Here is a 21,915-nt window from a genome sequence, read left to right as displayed (position 1 = left end):
CTTTTTTCCCCCCAGTAAGATAAAGCAGGAAAAATTGATGACTGTAAAGCTTAGGGAGTTAAGCAGATTTAATTAGCTTGGAAATACACAGCTACAATACTAATGACTGGATAGAAAGCTTATAATAAAAATAAATAGTTAATTAAAGGATGTTCCTTTAAGTTCTTGAAATAGTCTGGTTTTATTATTTACTTTGATTTGTCATTCCTCAAAATGTACCTATTAATCTAGAGTATCTCTAACATACAGAATGTTAATGTGATAAAATGTTAAATGCTTCATTTTTGACTTCTAATTGCTATAACCTTAGAGGTATAGGGATGTAGTTGCAGATGGGTGGAGAAGAAAAAGGCGGGGGAGCTCAGTGTTGTTCTGTCAGAATCACTGGCATGATGTATGTGTAAGTAAAAATCAGATTATTAAATCACCATTTTTGGCCTTTAAGTGAGTAAGTGTTGATATAAATTGCTATTCAAAATGGCCTGTTCCGTATTCACCACATTGTTGGCATCATGCGTTTAGTACAGTCTTTTTTTATTCAGTATGAGTCAGTAGGAATTTACATTCACCTTTTAATACAGCCATTTTTTTATTTTCCTCTAATTCTGTTTTGTTGTGGTTAAATATTAATATTAGTAAGGGTTTCACTTATTGAAATACTAATGAAGTTGTCAAGATCTGCTTGAGTTTGTCCATCTGGTTGTTTGCTTCTGTAAGTACTTAGCTATACATCAGTTTCACTGTATTAAAAGGTTTTCTTGTGATACTGCTATTTAATTATTAATATTTATTTAGACTGCAGAATTTAATGCAAGTGTCTCAGCAGAATCTGTCACCTTTAATATTTGCTGCCTCAGCATATCAGCACCCACTGCAGCACTAGCAGCAAATTTTCTGTAACTCATAGTATAGTGTTCTAGTATTATAAAACCAAACTGTAGTCAAGCTTCTTTCATATCTTGAACTTGCTCTGTGTATTGGCAAATGAGACGCCTGTATGTTATGCCCACTAGATGATTTTCATTGAACTTTCAATGTCCTACCAAAATGAGATCTAATTGAGGCTGGAAGGGCATTTGAAAGGATTCACCTAACTCTGTCTTCTTTCAGTCCTGCTATGGTACTCAAGCAAAGACATTGAAGATTTATATTTGTAACTATTCTTTGGCATGATTTTTTTTAATGTGAATCTTATAGTGGAAATTGTATCTGTAAGAACTGCTAGTGATAAATTTACCTTTTTTTTTTTTTGAGAAATTTCATTAGAAGGTCACTATCATTTTAGTGAGGTTGTAAGTTACCACTTTAATTTTTAAGGTAGGATTTACACTATGCTGTCATGTCCATTTAGTTTTTATCTGAAAGTAGGGAAGACTGCTTAATTTTTCATTAGTATATATGAAGGCTGCTGTTATGTTCTTTTTTCCCCTGGTTCCTGTGGTTGAATATTTTATTGAAACAGAAGTTTGATGAAGCCAGTTATTTCTGCCTGGGTAGAGATTACATGTTTGCAAGGACTTTGGTTAATACTATGTTTTATTGCAGTAGAGTGAAAAAGACATGTCAATAGCTTTCCCTAGATGAGGAGAATCCCTTGAATATCACAGACACAAATTGTAGAGCTGCTGCAGTTTTTGTCCATAATTATCCGTCCTTCAAATTTTAACAGTAATACATTGTTTCCTTTGAAATTGCTATTTTCCCCCAGTGGATTAAGAATGCAATCATGTTTTAGTCCTTTGCTAAAGATTTAACTATTTATACAGTAAGTATTGAAATATTTAAGTGTTACTCAGTTGCTCAAGGCAACTCTTACCTTAATGGAAATTTACTTTATTTTCTAGCATAAACCAGTGCTGTCACAATGTGTAACATTTCATGGTGGTTCAGTTGATTTGTAAACAGTTTTTTAGGACATTTGGTTACCATTTGGAAGTACTTTGAAATAAAACCTTCAGAAGTGCCTATTATAATTCACATTAATTAATACAGTAATCAGCAAGTAATTATTTCACTGTACTGCTTATCTGTAATGGGTGTGTATACACACACATATGTGTTAATATAAGAAAAAGTTCTGGCCCAGAAAAGTATAGACTTTAGATTTTGCATATTCTTATATTTTTATAAGAAGAATAAATGACTGAAGAGACAACTAAAGATAATGGGGTAAAACTTTCTTATGGGTTATGTTAAATACTCTGGTTTATCATAGAATCGTAGAATAGTTAGAGTTGGGAAGGACCTTAAGATCATCTCGTTCCAAACCCCTTGCCATGGGCAGGGATGCCTAACACTAGACCATATTGCCCAAGGCTCTGTCCAACCTGCCCTTGAACACTGCCAGGGAGTATTTACCAGGTTGTTTTGGGCATGTTGGAGCTATTCACTTTTCAAGAACAAAAGAAATAATTGTGCTGAATTAATATGCATAATTTTTGAGGTGACAAAGTAGTAAATTATTTGAGTTAAATGAAAGGTTACAAATATTCTGTTAATATCATTAGGATAATATAGCTTCTCAGTCACTTTTCCTTAACTACTGATTAAACTGTTAATACTAAACTTATTTGCTTTTGTAGTTTGCTTAACAAAAGAAAGATGTAAATGTAGGAGGGATGTGACTACTCTAGGGCAAGACATGAATGTAAAAACACTCCTACATGTTACTGATGATGCATATTGAGAACTCTCAGTTGAAATAACTAGGTTTTTTGTAACTAAAGAGTGTATGCAATAAAAAAAAGTTGTTCTTTTATTAGTCAGATATTGGCTTAAATTACTCTGGTTACCAGAGCTTATAAATGAGAGTAATTTGAGCCAATATCTGGCTAATTCTCAGCTGTCAATAGAGCATTAAATATAAAAGTTGTGCATCTTACATCCTTTCAAAAAACTTACTGTGGCTGATAATGTTCTGACTGTTAAAGAGGAGAAAATACAGCCCAAATGGAGCAACAATAAATTTAAAAGATTCTTTCATTGGCATAAGTCTAGGATATTCTGCTAGAAACATTAGGAATTTTTTTAAGTTTTCTCTTCCTTAGAAGTACCCTTGAAGGTTTGCAAGCTTAGCAAGCTCTGTTGACTGCTCGTATAACTATTACATAAGCGTTTACTTATTTTATTTTTTCACAGTTTAATAAACTCTCTTCTAGACACGGCATGAATTTGATTCTTCCCTGTACTTCTGTGCCTTTCTTTCTGGTTCTTCATGACTAGATCATAAGTTCCCAAGCTCTTTCTCTCTGAACTAAACAAAGATATTTGGAAAATATTTCTGTGCAGTCTTACTCTTGATGTTTTACCTCTTAACTCTTGACATAGATGTAGCAAATTTTTTAGCATCTCACCTGCTCAGGATATTATTGGTAGGGAGGGCTGTTTTCAAACTGATAATTTTTTTGGTGACAGATTTAATCAAGAATATCTTCTTGTGTTTCTTTAAGGAATGTCACTGTCAGCAGGATCTTCTCCTCTTCATTCCCCCAAAATAACTCCTCATACATCTCCTGCTCCTCGAAGAAGAAGTCATACTCCTAACCCAGCAAACTATATGGTGCCTACTAGTGCCTCTGCTTCTGTCGCTAATGCTGTCTCTCAGCCTCCATCTACTGGCCAGGTGATACAGAAGGAAACAGTAGGTGGAACAACGTACTTCTATACTGATACAACTCCAGCCCCTCTCACAGGAATGGTATGTCTTCTTTTGATACAGAAGTGTATGGAACTTCCAAATCCTGAATTGGTTGATACTACAGAGATTATTCTTAACACTCTGAAACCCTTATTTTGTACGAAGATTAGGCCTTTTAATTGTTGTGATTGCTCTCCCAAATCACTGAAACTTAAGGACCTCTGTGTTGAGGGTTGTTGTTTTTTTTAATACAGAAATCAAAGGAAAGCATTTTATGTGTACCTCAGTGGACACATATATAATGAGAAAACATAAAAAATTCAGATTGCCTTTTTTTTTCTGATATGTTAAATAACTCTTAAATTTACAGTGGAGAGGAGAAGGCAGTTACAAAAATGTTAAAATATCTATGTACGTACATACTGCCCTCTTTCTTCCCTGAAGTCATTAGTAGCGAGTATCATAAGTAAATTGTAATGCATCTGACAGTATATTTGTAATACTTGTAGTTTGTAATATATTTGTATTTTACATTTGTAATACATGAAGACTTTGTAGGTCAGTAGTTCAAACTAAAAGGGTGACAAAACTTTGTTTTCCCTATCCTTATGGATTTAAAACTGTTTCTTAAAATGTTTTGGTTTCAGGTATTTCCAAACTACCATATTTACCATCCAGCTGCGCCTCATGTTGCTTACATGCAGCCAAAAGCAAATGCACCTTCCTTCTTCATGGCAGATGAACTCAGACAGGTAAGGTGATAGAGAACTTAAAGGAAAATCACATATATTGGCAAAACCTAGAAAATTACTACTCAAATACCAACTCAAAATCTGTGCAGTCCATTTTCACTATGGAGAGCTTAAAAATTTAAGTCCTGTAATGGATGGAGTACAACAGAGGGTGGGGGCAGGTTACAACACATGTGACTGCAATCTAATTTGCATGCCATGATTTACTGTTCACCTAAGTAGTCTTACTTCTTGTGTATTGTTTTGGTGTGCCTGAGTTCATTTACATAGCATTCCTTTAAGCTGTTGTCCTATCCAGTTTTAAATCTTTCACCGATTATGAAATTATCTGCAGGGTTAGTTGATGAGCCTTTCTCTGAAGCCTGGCTGCAACTGTTATTTCAGTTTTACTATGGTAGGTGCCTTTGACAATGTGAGCGCTAACTAATGTCTTCTGCAGCTCCTTCCTTCAGGAATTTTATGTATTTTGTCATTGATGTTTTCAAGCTAGTAGTCTACTCCCTCTGCCCGGACACTTCCATCAACTTCCTATGTTGGTACAAGTAGCTAGTACTTCAAAGACAGTGTACTGTTAACTTACCAGAAATTATGACCTGAATTATAATGTTCAAAACTTCACTTATTTTGTTCTTCAGGAACTGATCAACAGACACTTAATAACTATGGCTCAGATTGATCAGGCTGATATTCCTTGTAAGTAAACGTTTCTTATAAAATAAACTCTGATAGTATCGTTCTGTAACCTTGTGTATTCAATGTTATTAACGCTATTTTGCAAAAAACAACCACAGCCTGTGGCTAACCAGATATGCAGTGTTTCACATATACAAAATTTTATTCTTCTATTATCATTTTCTTCTGTAATTTTATTCTATTTGGAAACTCCTTAATAGTTGGGAATACTTAAAATTGCTGAGAGAGAAGAAAATAATTAAGGCAGTAAAGCCTTCTGAAGAATAGTACAGTATTACTTTGTGAATATTGAATATTCCTGTAAAGGAGGCATAAATTTTCAAACTCTGTATATAAACTAGCAAATTAGTTTGTTTTGAAGATGGGATTGGCTGGTTTATCAGAAAAGGCTTTGTATTAGTTGTCAGGCAAGAGAAGCATATACTATTCATTGTAATTTGGCTTTTGGAGAATTTACAATCGACTGTGTTCAATGATTTAAACACATTGTCTTTTTGTTGCAGCATCCTTCTCAAACATGCTTAAAAAAAGAAAAGTTTAGTTTACTAATCCAGATGAAGTACAATTGTGTATCTTCCTGTAAGGTTAATCTTTTAATCTGATTTGTGAATTGTCAGCACCTCTCTCTCTTCTCTGCCTGTTTTCTAAACCATTGTGTTAAAGCATGAAAGATTGATTGCTTTTTTGTGCTGAAAATGGGGTTCAGTGGTCTGAAGCCTGAATGGAAATTGGTGCTTATTTATGATCTCTGCAGGAAAAAATCATCAAAGAAATATTAGAAGGGTGAATTTTTAAAGCAGATGAGAAAACGGCAGATAGAACTGTGCATCTATTCTGTTGATTTTTACTTGGTGTAACTTTTTCTGAAGACAGCTATTTTAGCTCTGTGGAATCTCTTCCAGGAGCCTATATGGTGGTATTAAAGCAACAATAGTGAATTTTAACTTTACATGCACCAGAAAGATGGTGCAAAGAATTTATCTTTTAATGACAGTGATTTTAATCTTTGCTGCTGGTGTGGTAACTTTCTCAAAGTCAACTGATGCCTAATGTATCTGCGTATCAACTGATTTTAGCAGTTCCTGCGGAAGTGGACAGCTACCACAGTCTCTTTCCTTTGGAACCACTGCCACCGCCCAATCGGATACAGAAAACAAGCAACTTTGGGTACATTACATCATGCTATAAAGCTGTAAATAGTAAAGATGACCTGCCATATTGCCTTCGGAGGATACATGGTGAGAAATATGGAGTTGGCTCAATAGGGCTATCATTCCTCAGCATGCTAGTCATAGTTTAATGTTTGGTTGCTTTTCAGTATTTTCAGAAGAAACATTAAAGTAAAAAATTCTCCCTCAAAACAGTACATTTTAAACCATGATTTTCATTCTTTTCTAGGTTTTCGTCTTGTTAACACAAAGTGCATGGTATTGGTTGACATGTGGAAAAAAATTCAGCACTCAAATATAGTAACTTTACGTGAAGTGTTTACCACTAAGGCGTTCGGAGAACATTGTAAGGTTTTTGTTGGTCCCCTCCCTGTTCCTCCCTCAACGCTGAGACTTTTTTTCTAAATACGCTTGAGTTAGTAATTGTCACATGTTTCTATTTTTTAAGCTCTTGTGTTTGCATATGATTTTCATGCTGGAGGAGAGACCATGATGAGCAGACACTTCAATGACCCTAGTGCTGATTCCTATTTCACAAAACGAAAATGGGGTAAGGAAAATACATTGTAATACAATACTTCTGTAAACTATTTCTAATATTTAGGCAATAATTAGCTTGTCGGAAATACTTGTTCAACTTAATTTTTTATCTAATCAGTTCTGTTATATCATAAGCTGACTGGGATCAGAGAACTCTGCTTTGCTTCCTTTTCATAAAATTTCTCCTTTTTAATTGAAAGTAACTATAACTATAGAGTTAAAAGTTAAGGGAAGAAGTCTAACAATGAACAACTTCTCTGGTCACATTTGACTTATGACTAATTTGCAAAACTGCCATCAGTTTGTAAAGGAATTACGGTTCTTTGACAGGGAAGTAAGTTTGCGTGAGATTGGGAGCCAAGAACTCTGAGGTCCTAATTGCAGGTCATTCACTGACTGACACCAGACATTGGGGGCACTTCCAAAACTGTAAGACACATGTTATATCAATTTGATGCTTGCTGTTCAGGTGCCTCCAGTTATAATTCTTCCCTCCCAAAGTATTATGAGGACTAATTAGTGTTTTATTTCATGTTTCGGAATGTGAAGTACTAGTTAAGACAAGCAATTGATTGAAAAATCCCTGTAACGCATTCTGTTCTGAGACAAACTTCACATAGGTCTGATTTTTATTTCTTTTCAGATTTATACTATGGCTTCAAAGGAGTCACTAAAGCTACATCTACATTCATAAATAAAGTCTGTCACAGTGTGGTCTTGTGGCTCAGCAAGTTGCCCAGCAGAGCTCATATCCATATGGCTAAAGCCTCTTCCCCTCCTAAACAGTGTGCTGTCAATCATACTGCCTATTTGGACCAGCCTGTGACCCATGCAGTCCTACAAAGTGCATCCAGGTATTGTCTGGATCACAAAAGGCCAAAGCTGTTAGTAAAGCACAGTGCCATGCTTAGAGAGGGAGAGAGAGATAGTATTCAGGTGTGACAATCACAGAAAGATTTACGTTAGGAAGGTGCCCTCAGAGTATATTTGACCCAACTTCCTGCTCAATGCAGGACCAGCCCTGAAACTAGATCCAGTGGTAGGGATGACCAGAGGAATATGACCTGGTCTTGCTTATTTCTTCTTTCTTCTGCCTTTTGAAATGAGAGCATTTAGAATCATAGAATGGTTAGGGTTGGGAAGGACCTTAAGATCATCTGGTTCCATCCCCCTGCCATGGGCAGGGACACCTCACACTAGACCATGTTGCCCAAGGCCCTGTCCAAGCCAAGCTTGAATACTGCCAGGGATGGAGCATTTACCACTTCTTTGAGGAACCTGTTGCTTAGCCTCACTAGCCTCACAGTAAAGAACTTCTTTATATCTAACCCAAACTTCCCCTGTTAAAGGGGAAGTTTCCCATTACCCCTTTTCCTATCACTACAGTCCCTGATGGAGAGTCCTTCTCTGGCATCCTTGCAGGCCCCCTTCAGATACTGGAAGGCTTCTATGAGGTCTCCATGCAGCCTCCTCTTCTCCAGGCTGAATGGCCCCAACTTTCTCAGTCTGCCTTCATAGGGGGGTCCTCTAACTCCCTTATTTAGCTGTGAGTTCAGTCTGTTTCAAACATTGACTTAAAAAACTTTGATTACCAGATAGCCAAGTAAAGTATAATGAATTGGTAGTGTGTGAATACATTCAAAGACTTGTAAATCCCTTATATACTGAATGATTCCCACTGGCTTTGCCCAGAACCGACTTGTATAAATGAGGTTGGTACTTGAGTTCCACCACTGTTTTTGGTGGTAATAGCTGGAAGAAACCCTGGTTTGACTTGTCATATCTTCTGGTAAGTGAAAGAATGCAATCACAGATTCAGCAAGCCTTGTGTGAAACTAACTTGATAGGATAAACCTGGAACACTTAATGCCAGGTTGATGACTGTTCCGTGCAGTACTAGACTTTTGAAGGTCTCCCATTGATTTTCAATTTCCATGTAAATCAGTCTGTGTTATGTTTTTATACCTCTCTAGAGTATTATAGAAAAATGATGTCTCTTCTAGGTAAAATAATAGAAGTTACTATAAAATTCTTGGGGACACGTTCTTTTGTCACACTGGAAAAGAGTTAAGTTTTGCTTCTATTAAGGACAGTCATGTCTCCTTTATCAAAGTTCTTTCAAGGAGGCTCTAGCAGATAACACCTTGGTTTTCTATGATGTCTATCAGAGTCTAAAAAAACTTACATGACCATGAGACAAAAGAGAAAATCCTCAATGAATAACTGGTTAGAAAGTAAGAAACAGTAAGAGTGAACAGTTGACTTTCACAGTGAAAGGAGATCACAAGAATTTGTGCTGGGAGTTGTATTTCTTAACACACTCGCTTGTTTGCTTTGAGGATAAATAATGGTCTGTCAAAGTTTGCTGGTAATGCCAAATTATTTTGATTGTTAAAAAAAAAAGGCCAATTGTGGTGGATTGCAGAAGGATCTTACAAGACTTGAACTTGTCAATAATCTAGCAGGTGTAAATTGGCGTGATTGAGGGAAAACAACTCTAAGCTTCAAATATAAAATGACAACCTCTGTGGTGGCTGTTACCAGTCAGTAATAGATCTGGGACTATAGTTACGTAGATTAAGGAAAATATTGTCCCCTTGCTAAATAGCTGTAAATAGGAAATGCATTGTTGCAATTGAAGGTGTGGGTGTATCATAGGCTCATCTGTAGTTGTGGTCCTCCTTATACATTTTGAAAGGTGTAGAAGACCAGCAAAGAAGTTAAGAGGTGACAGGGATGATCAAAAGCATGAAACACTTTTGTATGAAGAATGGCAAGGTAGATTAGTACTTGTCATAATCTTAAAGGTGGACAGGAATATGATGGGGTTAAAAATTATTGGATTATGGTAGGTATCTGGAAAATCATCAGATTTTTCATAAAGAAAAAATGAAAAAGTGCCAGTAGTTGCTATTTCTTCCAGCCTAAAACTAGGGAATGACAAATGAAACTAGCCATGTAGCAAATTCAAAACCTTTATAAAGATAACTAAGCCATGGAACTTTATCACAGATTATTGTGGATGTTTGCTTAGGTTCAAGGGGAAAGTGGGATTTACTCATGGAGGAGAAATTCTTGAGGATTGTTAACTGCAAAGACACTATTTCTAGCTCAGTAGTTATCTGAGCTGCAAGTTGGAGGCTAGTAGAATATTCCATTTCTTTATGTTCATATGCTCAGGTGTCCATTGCAAGCTATTCTTCTAATTCTAGTGTTAGGTGTCTTTCAGGCAGGCTGTGGGCTATCTGGATCATTTATTTGACCTACTACAGTTTCTTCCTGTAGGCAGGGATGGTCTTTGAAATCAGGAATAAGATACCAATTACTGTTCAGCCAAACCAAAGCAGTATAATTAAAATGAACTGTTGTGGCAGAACCTACAGAGATATGTAAGGAAGATAACTTTCTACTGCCTGTAGCACTTCTCATAAGCTGCTCTTCTAATCTTTTTATTAGATCAATAAAAGTCACCTGAAATTCCCAAATTTTGCCAAATCATTCTGCACATCTTTGCTTTGGCCTTTCTTTTTTGGTAACTTCTGCTTTCTAGCACGGTTCTCAGTAGAAGGAGCAATATAAGAGAGAAAAATAAGATTGCATACCTATAACTTGATTTCTCGGAATTGCCTGCCTTCACGGATCCTTTCTCCATCCCCTCACAGAGTTTCTTGGCCGTCTGCCTGCCTAGAGGAGACTCCCAAGAGAAGCAGGGGAATGGATGGAAGTTGGGTACTCTGCAGCATGAGGCCCAGATTAGTACAATTGCTTTTAAAGGTTTTAGGAGGCACAACACTGTGAACCTGATCAGTGAACTCAGAGAATTTGATTTCAGGTATGCAACCTTATTTATGTTGAACACTCCAGTTGGCAACATGAGACTTTGACAGTTAAAAGATGAGGATTATGGTTTATGTAGCTGTCTTGCATGTCACTGGTGTCAGTGTGGTCAGTCTCGGGGTTCTTTATTTTTGCCAGGTTATTTACAGACCCAGTTACAGAACTACTTTGAAAGGGGCTTGGTGTGGGGGACGAAAGAAATAGCAGCTTACATTGATTTTTATACTGTAATATCTTTGCTGCTTCAGAATGCTACTGAATTTATAGCTTGTGTTCATTATGCAGTGAGATACCGTCTGTCTTTAGGTGGTACAGTGTGATAGTCCAATGTTCTGTCATATTTTTCTAAATTCACACAAGTTTTAAAATTGGGAGTCTGACTTTTTTGGTTAATTATTATTCAGAGTACCTATATTTGAAAAGTGCCTTTTTGTTTGATTCTTAAGCCACATATTCCCTCAATACTCTTATTTCTGTCAGAAGTGCCTAAACATTAATTCTGTTGTTCTGGAACTTGTTTGGTTTCTTCAACCTTTCTGATGCCTCTCAACTTCAGATTATAGTACATTTAGTGCATCTATCTCTGCAGAAACTATCTCTTTAAATTAGCAAATTAAACCAGAAGTAGTGAGATGTTTTTCCTAACAGTCCAATAATTAAATGGCAAACCACATTCTGAATGTATGTACTTTAAAACTATGGGCTGCAAAATCCTGGGAAACCAACAGTAACTATTCACTGCTGCCAGTAACATTTTTTCTTTATCCTGATGAGTATCTGTGGTTGGCAGAGATAAGTATACCTTTGATATGTCATTGATTTGATATACATTTAATATGGTCTGTTTATTAAAAGGGCTCTGAGTAATTAAATGGTGGTGTACATGCTGTGAATAGTTTTCAGCAACATAGATTCTGTTTTTCAGCAAACAGATACTTTCTAATGAAGATAGACAAGTTTCCTGGATCTTGTTTTCCTTTTTAGTACATAATGCACAAAAAAGGACTTCACTGCTGACATTACAGTTTTTGCATCCTCAGTTGTTGAATGTTTGGTTTTGTTTTTTTTGTTGTTCTTTTTTTTGTTTGTTTGGTTTTGTTGTTAGTTTTGTTTTGTGGTTTGTTGTTTGTGGTTTTTTTCCTAACAAAATACCCCTTTCATTGATAAAGAAATGTGTTAGACTGTTATGAGGAGAAAGAATATATGAATATTGAAAGTCAGGGTGAGTGGTGTGAGGGCAAAATATGTGACTTGCAATTATCCTAAAATACCTATGCCGAAAGCCATAACTCTTTTGAAGTAAATTCAAAGTATCTTCAGATTTTTTTACAAAATATAGTGTTAAACTGGTAGTTCAGAACCTTTCTGTATGTTGAAAAATGGGAGATGTAAAACAAAAGCCCAGTTTCCCTTGGAGAAGGGGAAGTGAAGGCTGCTGCATTTTTATTTTTACTGTACTTTCAGTACTTGAATTCAGGAGCAGAAAGAAAATACTGAACAATTCTCAATGTAAAAAACTGATTTACAGTCCTGAGGGGTTCAATTTAGTGGGCAGCTAAATCTTTCATTGGGCTTCTGATTTTTCTCATAACTGTGATGTGAATTGGTGTTTGTTAGCATGCGTCTGACAGTGTTCCTGATGATATAAAATAGGTCTTACTGCCAGTGGTCCCAGCTCTTTCTTCCACCCTGGGACTATCCCTGGCTTTAGCATTGCTCTAGGGAAGTGAATTTCATTTAAATGCTTTTTTTAACAAACTAAAGTAGTACGCACAGGCATAACAGGCAAAAGGTACACTTTTTATTCCACTGAGATCATCATACCACAGTATTTAAATATATGAAAGTGCTGACAATGATTTTTATCTTAATGTGGCAAGGAAAAATGATGGATAACCTGTATGTTTTTGTTTTTTTTTTAAATGGCAACTGTTAATATTTTTAATCTTCTTTGTTAATATCTGTGTTCTGCATCTCAAAGAGATTAAAGTAGTGGGAGAGCTGAGTTTGCCCTGCAGTAAGTGGGGAGAGCATATGAAATTTTGCATGATTTGGCAGTGGATCCAATCTGTGATGGAAAGCCTTTCTCAAATCAGCCATGAAATATTTAAAATACCACTTTTTGGAGTAAAGTAATTCTGATAATTTTTATACTGTTTTTCTAATGTTCTTGTGATGTTTTCCACTGTTTTCAGCACTGTTTGGAAAGCTTTCAGCTGAGTGTTTTGCCTGCATAGTTAGCTTTTGGGTCTCATCTCCTTGGGTCCTTGCCCAAGTACCATCTGTGGCAGGCCTGATGGGCCTTGTGGGACAGACTTTGTAGTCAGCATTGCAGGAAACTGAACTGCTTTAAATCTTACTTGTTTTAAACAGGTAGATTTCAAAGCTGATTCCCCTAGCATTTTAGCTTGTACCTTTAGTGCGTGAGAATGCGGGGTGCAGCCAGCCAGTTTGAAAGCAGCAGCCTAGGTTTGGCTGTAGGACTTAAGTGATTCTTTCCAGTAGTAAAATAATGTTGTTGCTTGATTGGGATTTTCTGATGGGGGGAAGAAGCTGTGTTGAACTCCATGTTGATCTTTCAGCTTTTCAGCATTAAGTTGAATAAGAATTAAGTATTTGAAGAGGGCCTGTAGGGATGCTGGGGAGGGACCCTTCATTAGGGGCTGTAGCGATAGGACAAGGGGTAACGGGTTAAAACTTAAACAGGGGAAGTTTAGACTGGATATAAGGAGGAAATTCTTTCCTGTTAGGGTGGTGAGGCACTGGAATAAGTTGCCCAGGGAGGTTGTGAATGCTCCATCCCTGGCAGTGTTCAAGACCAGGTTGGACGAGGCCTTGGGTGATATGGTTTAGTGTGAGGTGTCCCTGCCTATGGTGGGGGGTTGGAACTAGATGATCTTAAGGTCCTTTCCAACCCCAACTGTTCTATGATTCTATGAATATTCTCTTGCTTACATTGCCTTTACCTGGAAATCAAAGGACAAGTGGTGATGTTGCATACAGAAAAATAACTCCTAAGTTTTGGCTTTTCTCTCTCTTTGGCATATCGTAGCAAGATTTCTGTTCTGGACTTACTTATTTCATACAGAAGTAACTCTTACAGTGAAGAAATCTTACAGTGTCCATACACGTTCCTGTGTAGCACACACATTGCTGTTCATGAAATACAAAGTGTATTCTATAGCAAGTAGTAACTAGAGAGTCTTGACAAAAGAGATGATATCTCCTCAATTACTTTTTATCATCATAATTTTTGTCATGCTGAAGAAGAGAGAATCATGAGGGGAATAAAGTTTGGTATGTGACACTTCTGGTATGCTGGTTTGTGGGAAGTTATTTGCATAATGATTCATCAGGAGGCCAGAAAAAAATCTCATTCTATTCAGCCTTCAGTAGACGTGCCAGGCTTGTTGCTATTTAAAGGAGTTGGTGTCTCGATTTTTATAATCTAAACCAAAGCACCTCATAACTGAAAAATGAACCAAAGTTTATAAACAAACAAAAACTTGGAAATGAAAGCTGGGAATATTCGAAGCCCATCAACCCCAGATCTGTAAAATTTCTGAGTTAAAAATTTTCAGTAATGTTTCATTTTCTTTAACTCTTGCGTATATTTGTGTGTGTTTGTATGTACACATGCAAGGGCGCACACACAGACTTACTTTGATCAAGTGAACAGATGTTAATATGCCCCTCTAGGGAGAGGGAGGGTTAAAAAAAAAAACCAACAACAAAACCCAGGAAATGAATGTTTGAAGGAAAGGAGCGCAGCCAGTTAGAATTGAGTCTCACCAGGGATGTCAGGTAACAGGAAAGGCTTCTATAGGTATGTTGCTAACAAAAGACAATCTAGGGATAAAGTGGGCCTTCTCCAGAAGGAAATGGGAGAACTGGCTACCCTGGATTTGGAGGAGACTGAGATTCTCAATGACTTCTTTCCCTCAGTCTCCACTAGCAGATGCTCTAGCCATGCTACTCAAGTCTTGGAAGGCAAATACGGGGACTGTTGGAATGAAGACCTTAGGCCCACTGTAGGAGAGGATCAGGTTCAAGATCATTTCTAGGAACCTGAATGTGTGTAAGTCTGTGGGACCTGATGAAATTCATCTGCAGGTCCTGAAGGAGCTGGCAAATGAAGTTGCTAAGCCGCTGTCCATATTTGAAAAAGCATGGCAGGTGAAGTTCCTGACAACTTGAAAAAGGGAAATATAACCCCCATTTTCAAGAAGGGGAAAATGGATGACCCGGGGAATCACAGACCAGTCAGTCTCACCTCTGTGACTGGCAAAATCTTGGAGCAGATTCTCCTGGAAGGCATGCTAAGGCACATGAAAAACAATGAGGTGGTTGGTGACAGCCAGCATGGCTTCACTAAGGGGAAATCCTGCCTGACCAATTTGGTGGCCTTCTATATGATGGGTCTATAGGACTGATGGATATGGCAAAGCAGCTGATGTTGTCTACCTGGACTTGTTCGAAGTGCTTGGTGCTGTCCCACACAACATCCTTGCCTCTAAATTGGAGAGACATCAATTTGATGGATGGACCACTCAGTGGATAAAGAACTGGCTGGATGACCACACACAAAGAGTTGTGGTCAGTGGCTCAGTGTCCAGCTGGAGACCAGTAATGAGTGGTGTCCCTCAGGAGTTGCTTTTGGGACTGTTCTTGTTCAACATCTTTGTTGGTGACGTGGACAGTGGGATTGAGTGCGCCCTCAGCAAGTTTGCCGATGACACCAAGCTGTGTGGTTTGGTTGATACCCTGGAGGGAAGGAATGCCATCCAGAGGGACCTTGACACAGGCGAGGTGTCCTGACCTTGTGAGGCAGGCCAGTGCCAACCTCATGGAATTCAACAAAGCAAAGTGCAAGGTCCTACACCTGGGTTGGAGCAATCCCAGGCACAGCTACAGGTTGGGCAGAGAAGAGATTCAGAGCAGCCCTGTGGAGAAGGACTTGGGGGTGTTGGTTGATGAGAAAATGAACATGAGCTGGCTTCAGTGTGCGCTCGCAGCCCAGAAAGCCAACCGTATCCTGGGCTGCATCAAAAGGAGTGTGACCAGCAGGTTGAAGGAGGTGATCCTGCCCCTCTACTCTGCTCCCGTGAGACCTCACTTGGAGTATTGGGTGCAGTTCTGGTGTCTTCAGTGTAAGGGCATGGAGCTGTTGGAGCTGGTCCAGAGGGGTTGACAAGGGTAAGAGATCTGGAGCACCTCCAGTTCAAACACAAGATGAGAAAGTTGGGGCTCTTCAGCCTGGAGAAGAGAAGCTGAGTGGAGACTCTATAGCAGCCTTCCAGTATCTGAAGGGGGCCTCCAAGGTTGGCAGGGAGGGTCTCTTCATCAGGGGCTGTAGTGATAGGACACAGGGTAATGGGTTTAAACTTAAACAAGGGCAGTTCAGGTTAGATACAAGGAAGAAGTACTTTACTGTGAGGGTGGTGAGGCACTGGAACAGGCTGCCGAAAGAAATTATAAATGCTTCATCCCTGGCAGTGTTCAAGGCTGGCTTGGACAGGGCCTTGGGTGACATGGTCTAGTGTGAGGTGTCCCTGACCATGACAGGGGGTTGGAACTAGATGATTTTAAGGTCCTTTCCAGCCCTAACCATTCTATGATCTTTATTTTTTTCATCTCTGTCTCAGTTGTTACTCAAACTCTTTGCTGTATAGAATTTGGTGGTGTTTCTTTTTTTGCAAAGGATAAGTTTTACTTCTGAAAGGAGGACTACAAATCCATTTAGAAAGGAAGTGAAGTGTTGATTTCATATGGCCTGCTGGACTCATGGGGGACTTGTCAGGGAGCTGGGTCAAGGTAGAACCTACATGAAGTTGTTTGTTGATGTTTAGCCACCAGATCTTCCAGTCTGATTTGTATATGTAATTTGAGACTAGCTTAATTTTGTTTTTGTCTTATCACATGATAGAGAAAGCTTAATTCGTAAGCCTTCCTACAGTAAAGGAGGTAGAACAGTGTCTGTTGTAGCTATTGTGCTCATTGTTTCAGAATACTGGCATTTTTACTTTTGAAATACTTGCATATTTTGATTTACCACCCACTTTCAGCAGTTTCTAACCGGTGTTCTTTTTGTAGTGATTATTCATCTTAAACTTTAAAAATCAGCATGGTTTTCCTTAATATGAGTGAAAATAATGTCTAATGAATCATTAACATTTTAAAATGTGGTGTCCTTCCAAAAAACTCATCTTAAACTAAATAAACAGACATAAAAAGGCCCCAACCCCAAACCAACATTTAAGGACAATAGATACATCTTTCAGGGACTTTTAAGAGTTGAATGAGGTAAATAAGCAAGTTAATTGTATAATTCAAAATGTCCTAATTTGAATTTTGTGCAGTAGCCTTCTATTGATGCTTACAGTGTTTTGCTTCTAGGTCAGCATGATGGACCTCTACCACGGCAGCATGCTGGATTGCTTCCAGAGTCTTTGATATGGGCATATATTGTGCAGCTGAGCTCTGCATTACGGACCATTCACACAGCAGGACTGGCATGCCGAGTTATGGATCCAACAAAGATATTAGTAACAGGCAAAACAAGGTAATGAAAGCATTCATTCTTACTGTGTTAATGTGACCTCTATTCAGAAATAGCAAAGTCTAACTAGAAAGTTCTGTTACTTTTAAGTGGTATGAGACAGTTTGCTGAAACTTATATATTAAAGTTCCTTTTAAACCTATTTTATGAAGACTTATGCATTAATACTGTTCAGATGCACTACTGACAATTTAGAAATGTGTTGGTTTTTTTTGTACACTGAAAACAGTTTGTTGCATTTTATTAAATAGTAAAGTAAGTACATTCTGCTTCACAGTAATTTGCTGCATGTTGATGACTTTTTCTTTTTTGTCAGAAAAAGCATTCAATGAATGCCAGAGGGAAGATTGAGTAACCAGCAAAACTTATTGGTGCTTCTTCCTTTTCTCTTCTTGTTCCTAAAGGTTGCGAGTTAACTGTGTTGGAATCTTTGACGTTTTGACATTTGACAACAGTCAAAATAATCCACTGGCATTAATGGCTCAGTTTCAGGTAAGACAGCAGCACCATAGTTCAGTTGGTGACTTGGTACAGGGAGTACTGAAAACCAGTGCAGTTCCTTCTGGAAGACAAGTATGTTAATCAAACTGTAGTCCAGTATATCTGTCTCTAAATGACTGTTTCTTCATTCCTGATTTGATCTTGGTTCTGCTTTGCGTTATTAAAATTTGCTTGTAATTTAGAAATGCAAATGCTCAGTTTGCTATGTGCTGCTTCTAAAATTTCAGCAAACTCACCAAACAGGTTGAACCATTAGTATTTAACAAATTTGAGTTGGAAGTGATTGGAAATACAAATTTCTAGAGCAAGGAGGAGAAAAACCTTACATTTAGTGGTAGAAATATAAAAAAAAAATGGCTCAGCAGACAGTTTTTGCTCTTTGTTATTTTGGCAAAAATATTGAAGTATTGAATACCTGTTCACAGAGGAGTAAGTGATCCTTTAAATAAGTGCACTTAAGTTTTCTCCTCACTCCTAAAAGGTTCTAGTGTATCTTTGTTTTAGGCTCCTAGTTCTGCTGTGCTTTCTTGGCATTCTGAGGTCTCTGCATAAATCCTTAATTAAGAATCCCTTTAGACTTAACAAAAAGTCTCTGCAGTCATCTGGAGCATCACCTTGTACAGGATTGACTCCCTAACTTTCCCTCAGGGTTAAATACATTGCTTCAGCATCCATCACGTCCTGTTTGTATAGGGAGTGAAAGACTACAGTAGGGAGTTAGACTTAATTTATTTTCATTACTTGAGCTTATTCACTGTGCAAAATTGTTCATTCAGAGTCTTCCAGTAATAAATGAAACGTTTGAGCTTTGGCCAGGCAGAAACTAGCTTATTGGAGACCATGTCCTAGAACATAGCAACTTCTTTTTTGTTCTTTGGTTTGAATCATACAGTAAAGCAATTTTCAGTGTACTTTGAGTAGTAAATCAAAGGATTCCTTGCTTTCCCCCAGCTCAATATCAATGGGCTTTTGGTAATAATTTAGTGGCAAACAGCTGAGAGAAGATAGGAATGTGAGGGATTCTATGCCTAAAAAGGTAATGAGATGAATTTTTTTGTCTGCGTATTTCTTTAAACTTAATTTTAATTGCAGCTGGGAATAAGATCCTCCTGAGATATTATGACATTCAAGTAATTTTAAAGCAAAACGCATTATGTATATGGCCATACAAATCTATACACGTACACAAATCTGTCAAACGCATTTGCTACCACATCAACCCAACACTTAACGTCTAGTTTTGTTTAGGGGGATGTTTTTGCATGTTTTATATATAGTTAATATCCAGGTTGTTCAGGTATCACTGCTAAACTGGAAGCAAAGTGCTCTTAAATACATAGTTTGGAAGACCTAAACTAGAGTTAGAAAATACAGTGCCTTCTTTTGCCTTCTTTTTTGTTGCTTCCTGTATGAAGGCTAGGCTTTCACTATCCATTTTGTTCCTTCAGAGGTTCTGGACTGAGTTCATTCCTTGAAATTCAGGCGTCATTTATCATCCTCTACCTTTGTTTGCCCCAGCCAGATAAAATTACAAAATAACAGCTGCTGCTTGTCCTTTTTCCTCTCGATCCATGACCTAGTTCCTGAATTCCTCTGGGACTCCTGTGACTGTTAAAAGTGTAGGTTATCTCTTGGTTTACTGCCCAGCTAATATGCATTTCCTTGTTGCTGTCTTCTATGGAGGAAGGTATTTTTGTTAGCATTTGTCACTTTCTGGCTATTTCCCATTGTTAATATAGATAGGAAAGAGTTTGGCCAGAACACTTAGGGGCTATGTAAAAGGAATGCAGTTGTTCTTTATAAGCTGTGTTAAACACATCAATTTATATGATCATTTAAGAGTTAAATAAAGGCACCAATAAGGGAAGCTGGAAATAAGTAAATGAAATATGAATGGTATTAAAACAAGGCATTAAACCTATATAAATTCCAGCACATCACTTCACACCCCCAGTCCTTAAGTCTTGTACCAATTACAAGATACAGATGGGAAAATCGTAAATGGTGATGTAAGAAACAGTAAAAAGGTTAAATAAATATTTCTGTATTTGGAATATAATGAAAGTGAGTCCTTTCCATAAGAAATGAAGGGAAAAAAAAAAATCTAAGTTTTATTGTTTTAACAAGGGCCATAAGGTCACATTTGCTCAAAGTAAATATTCTTAATTTAGCAAACCAAAATAACTTTCACATGCATCTCCCCAAATTTAAAGAAACCAGCTGAAGAGGCATCTGAAGTATTGCTGTTGACTTTACAAAAATAAATAATAAAAAATCTCGGATCTTGGAAGCACTTCTAAGGGCAATTCCAGAACTTAAAAGGATAAATGAATCCACAGAATTGTAGAGAGGATGAGCTGGTATTGATCCAAGCAAAGCCGTGGAACAGGATAAACAAAAGTCTTGTCAGTTTCAAAGTGTTTATGGAAAATGAATTGTGTAAAAAAAAAAAAAATTCGATTTATTTGACTAGCTTACATGTCTGTCTGATAAAGCCAAGTGTAGAAAATGCTGAGGTGTCTCCAGGGCATTTGGCATAGTAGTATGTACCTTTTAAATGTTAAAATGTCTAAGGGAAAGGGTACCAACTCAAGTAAGTTGCTCACTGACATATTTGAAATTCATTTGATAACAGGGAGATACTAATGAAGAGAGCTGTTTCTGAGTTTGTCTCCAGGGGCTGGTTTTCAGTCTAATGCTATTTAATAGTTCTGTCAATGAACTAGATGGTGATAAAATCTATACTAGAATGCTTACAGGAGATAAAAAGATAGGTTGTTACAGGTTACTTATGAATTGAATTGCTAATTAAATAGCCATTAGTTGCAAGTAAGGTACATTTTTGAACAAAAGGCAGCCTGTACTTAAAAGTTGTAAAATTTTTCCTTGAAGCTGAGAATCAACTTACTGTCACCTAATAGTCAGTCTTCAGGCAGGTCTGTGGCAAAACGAACCAGTGATCCATATGTATCTGAAAAGTACTATACAGTGTATACACTAAAGTCCAGGGTTGCAATTCTACTTGCTATTCTACTAGTCCTACCACACAAGATCCTGAACTCCACCATCTCGTGGTCGCTGCAACCAAGGCAGCCCTCAACCCTTACTGCTTCAACCAGATCCTCCTTGTTATCCTTGGTGCCATCTTAAGGCATATCAAGGATAAGAGGGTTATGAGGGGCAGTCAGCATGGCTTCACCAGGGGTAAATCATGTTTGACCAATCTCTTAGCCTTTTATGAGGAAATAACATGGTGGATGGATGATGGCAGAGCGGTGGATGTGGTCTGCCTTGACTTCAGCAAAGCATTTGACACAGTCTCCCACAGCATCCTCACAGCTAAATTGAGGAAGTGTGGACTGGATGATCAGGTGGTGAGGTGGACTGCGAACTGGCTGAAGGAGAGAAGCCAGAGAGTTGTAGTCTATGGGGCTGAGTCTAGTTGGAGGCCTGTAACTAGTGGAGTGCCTCAAGGGTCAGTACTAGGACCAGTATTATTTAATATATTCATCAACGATTTAGATGAGGGAATGAGCCTGGACAGGCTGAGATGTTGCGTATGCTGTCTTCGTGGATAGAGCTGGTCAGTGGATGGTGGTTTTGCCCCTTCTAAAATAGGAATCAGCAAGTTTGCTGATGACACTAAGCTGGGAGGAGTGGCTGACACGGCAGAAGGCTGTGCTGCCATCCAGCGAGACCTGGACAGGCTGGAGAGTTGGGCAGGGAATAACTTGATGAAATATAACAAGGGAAAGTGTAGAGTCCTGCATCTGGGCAGGAACAACCCCAGGTTCCAGTATAGGTTGGGAAATGACCTGTTAGAGAGCAGTGTAGGGGAGAGGGACCTGGGGGTCCTAGTGGACGACAGGATGACCATGAGCCAACACTGTGCCCTTGTGGCCAAGAAGGCCAATGTCATCCTGGGGTGTATTAGAAGGGGGGTGGTTAGTAGGTCGAGAGAGGTCCTCCTTCCCCTCTACTCTGCCCTGGTGAGACCCCATCTGGAATATTGTGTCCAGTTCTGGGCCCCTCAGTTCAAGAAGGACAGGGAGCTGCTGGAGAGAGTCCAGCGCAGGGCAACTAAGATGGTTAAGGGAGTGGAGCATCTCCCTTATGAGGAAAGACTGAGGGAGCTGGGTCTCTATAGTTTGGAGAGGAGGAGACTGAGGGGTGACCTTATAAAGTGTCTATAAATATATAAAGGGGGAGTGTCACGAGGATGGAGCC

At 38.2% G+C, this 21,915-nt stretch overlaps 1 protein-coding gene across 6 annotated transcripts in view; it reads left to right on the top strand.

The window, feature by feature from the left end:
- PAN3 (poly(A) specific ribonuclease subunit PAN3) overlaps nucleotides 1-21,915 on the top strand; it is an 83,198-nt gene that overhangs the window by 47,811 nt on the left and 13,472 nt on the right. For 4 of the 6 annotated variants that reach the window (XM_061457578.1, XM_061457574.1, XM_061457577.1 and 1 more), the window contains 8 exons: nucleotides 3,450-3,697; nucleotides 4,285-4,389; nucleotides 5,025-5,082; nucleotides 6,159-6,320; nucleotides 6,481-6,597; nucleotides 6,700-6,801; nucleotides 17,025-17,190; nucleotides 17,592-17,679. In XM_061457578.1, the coding sequence (XP_061313562.1) occupies nucleotides 3,450-3,697; nucleotides 4,285-4,389; nucleotides 5,025-5,082; nucleotides 6,159-6,320; nucleotides 6,481-6,597; nucleotides 6,700-6,801; nucleotides 17,025-17,190; nucleotides 17,592-17,679 (1,046 nt within the window). Of the gene's footprint in view, nucleotides 1-3,449; nucleotides 3,698-4,284; nucleotides 4,390-5,024; nucleotides 5,083-6,158; nucleotides 6,321-6,480; nucleotides 6,598-6,699; nucleotides 6,802-7,434; nucleotides 7,646-17,024; nucleotides 17,191-17,591; nucleotides 17,680-21,915 lie in introns of those variants that run through there. The other 2 variants (XM_061457575.1, XM_061457580.1) reach the window with 2 other exon arrangements.

This window comes from Pezoporus flaviventris, unplaced genomic scaffold, assembly GCF_033815535.1.
Source record: "Pezoporus flaviventris isolate CSIRO_AGI_PZ_B2104156 unplaced genomic scaffold, CSIRO_AGI_Pfla_v1 ptg000025l, whole genome shotgun sequence".
In the NCBI taxonomy this organism is placed as follows: domain Eukaryota; kingdom Metazoa; phylum Chordata; class Aves; order Psittaciformes; family Psittacidae; genus Pezoporus; species Pezoporus flaviventris.
This window is presented reverse-complemented; position numbering and strand designations above follow the sequence as displayed.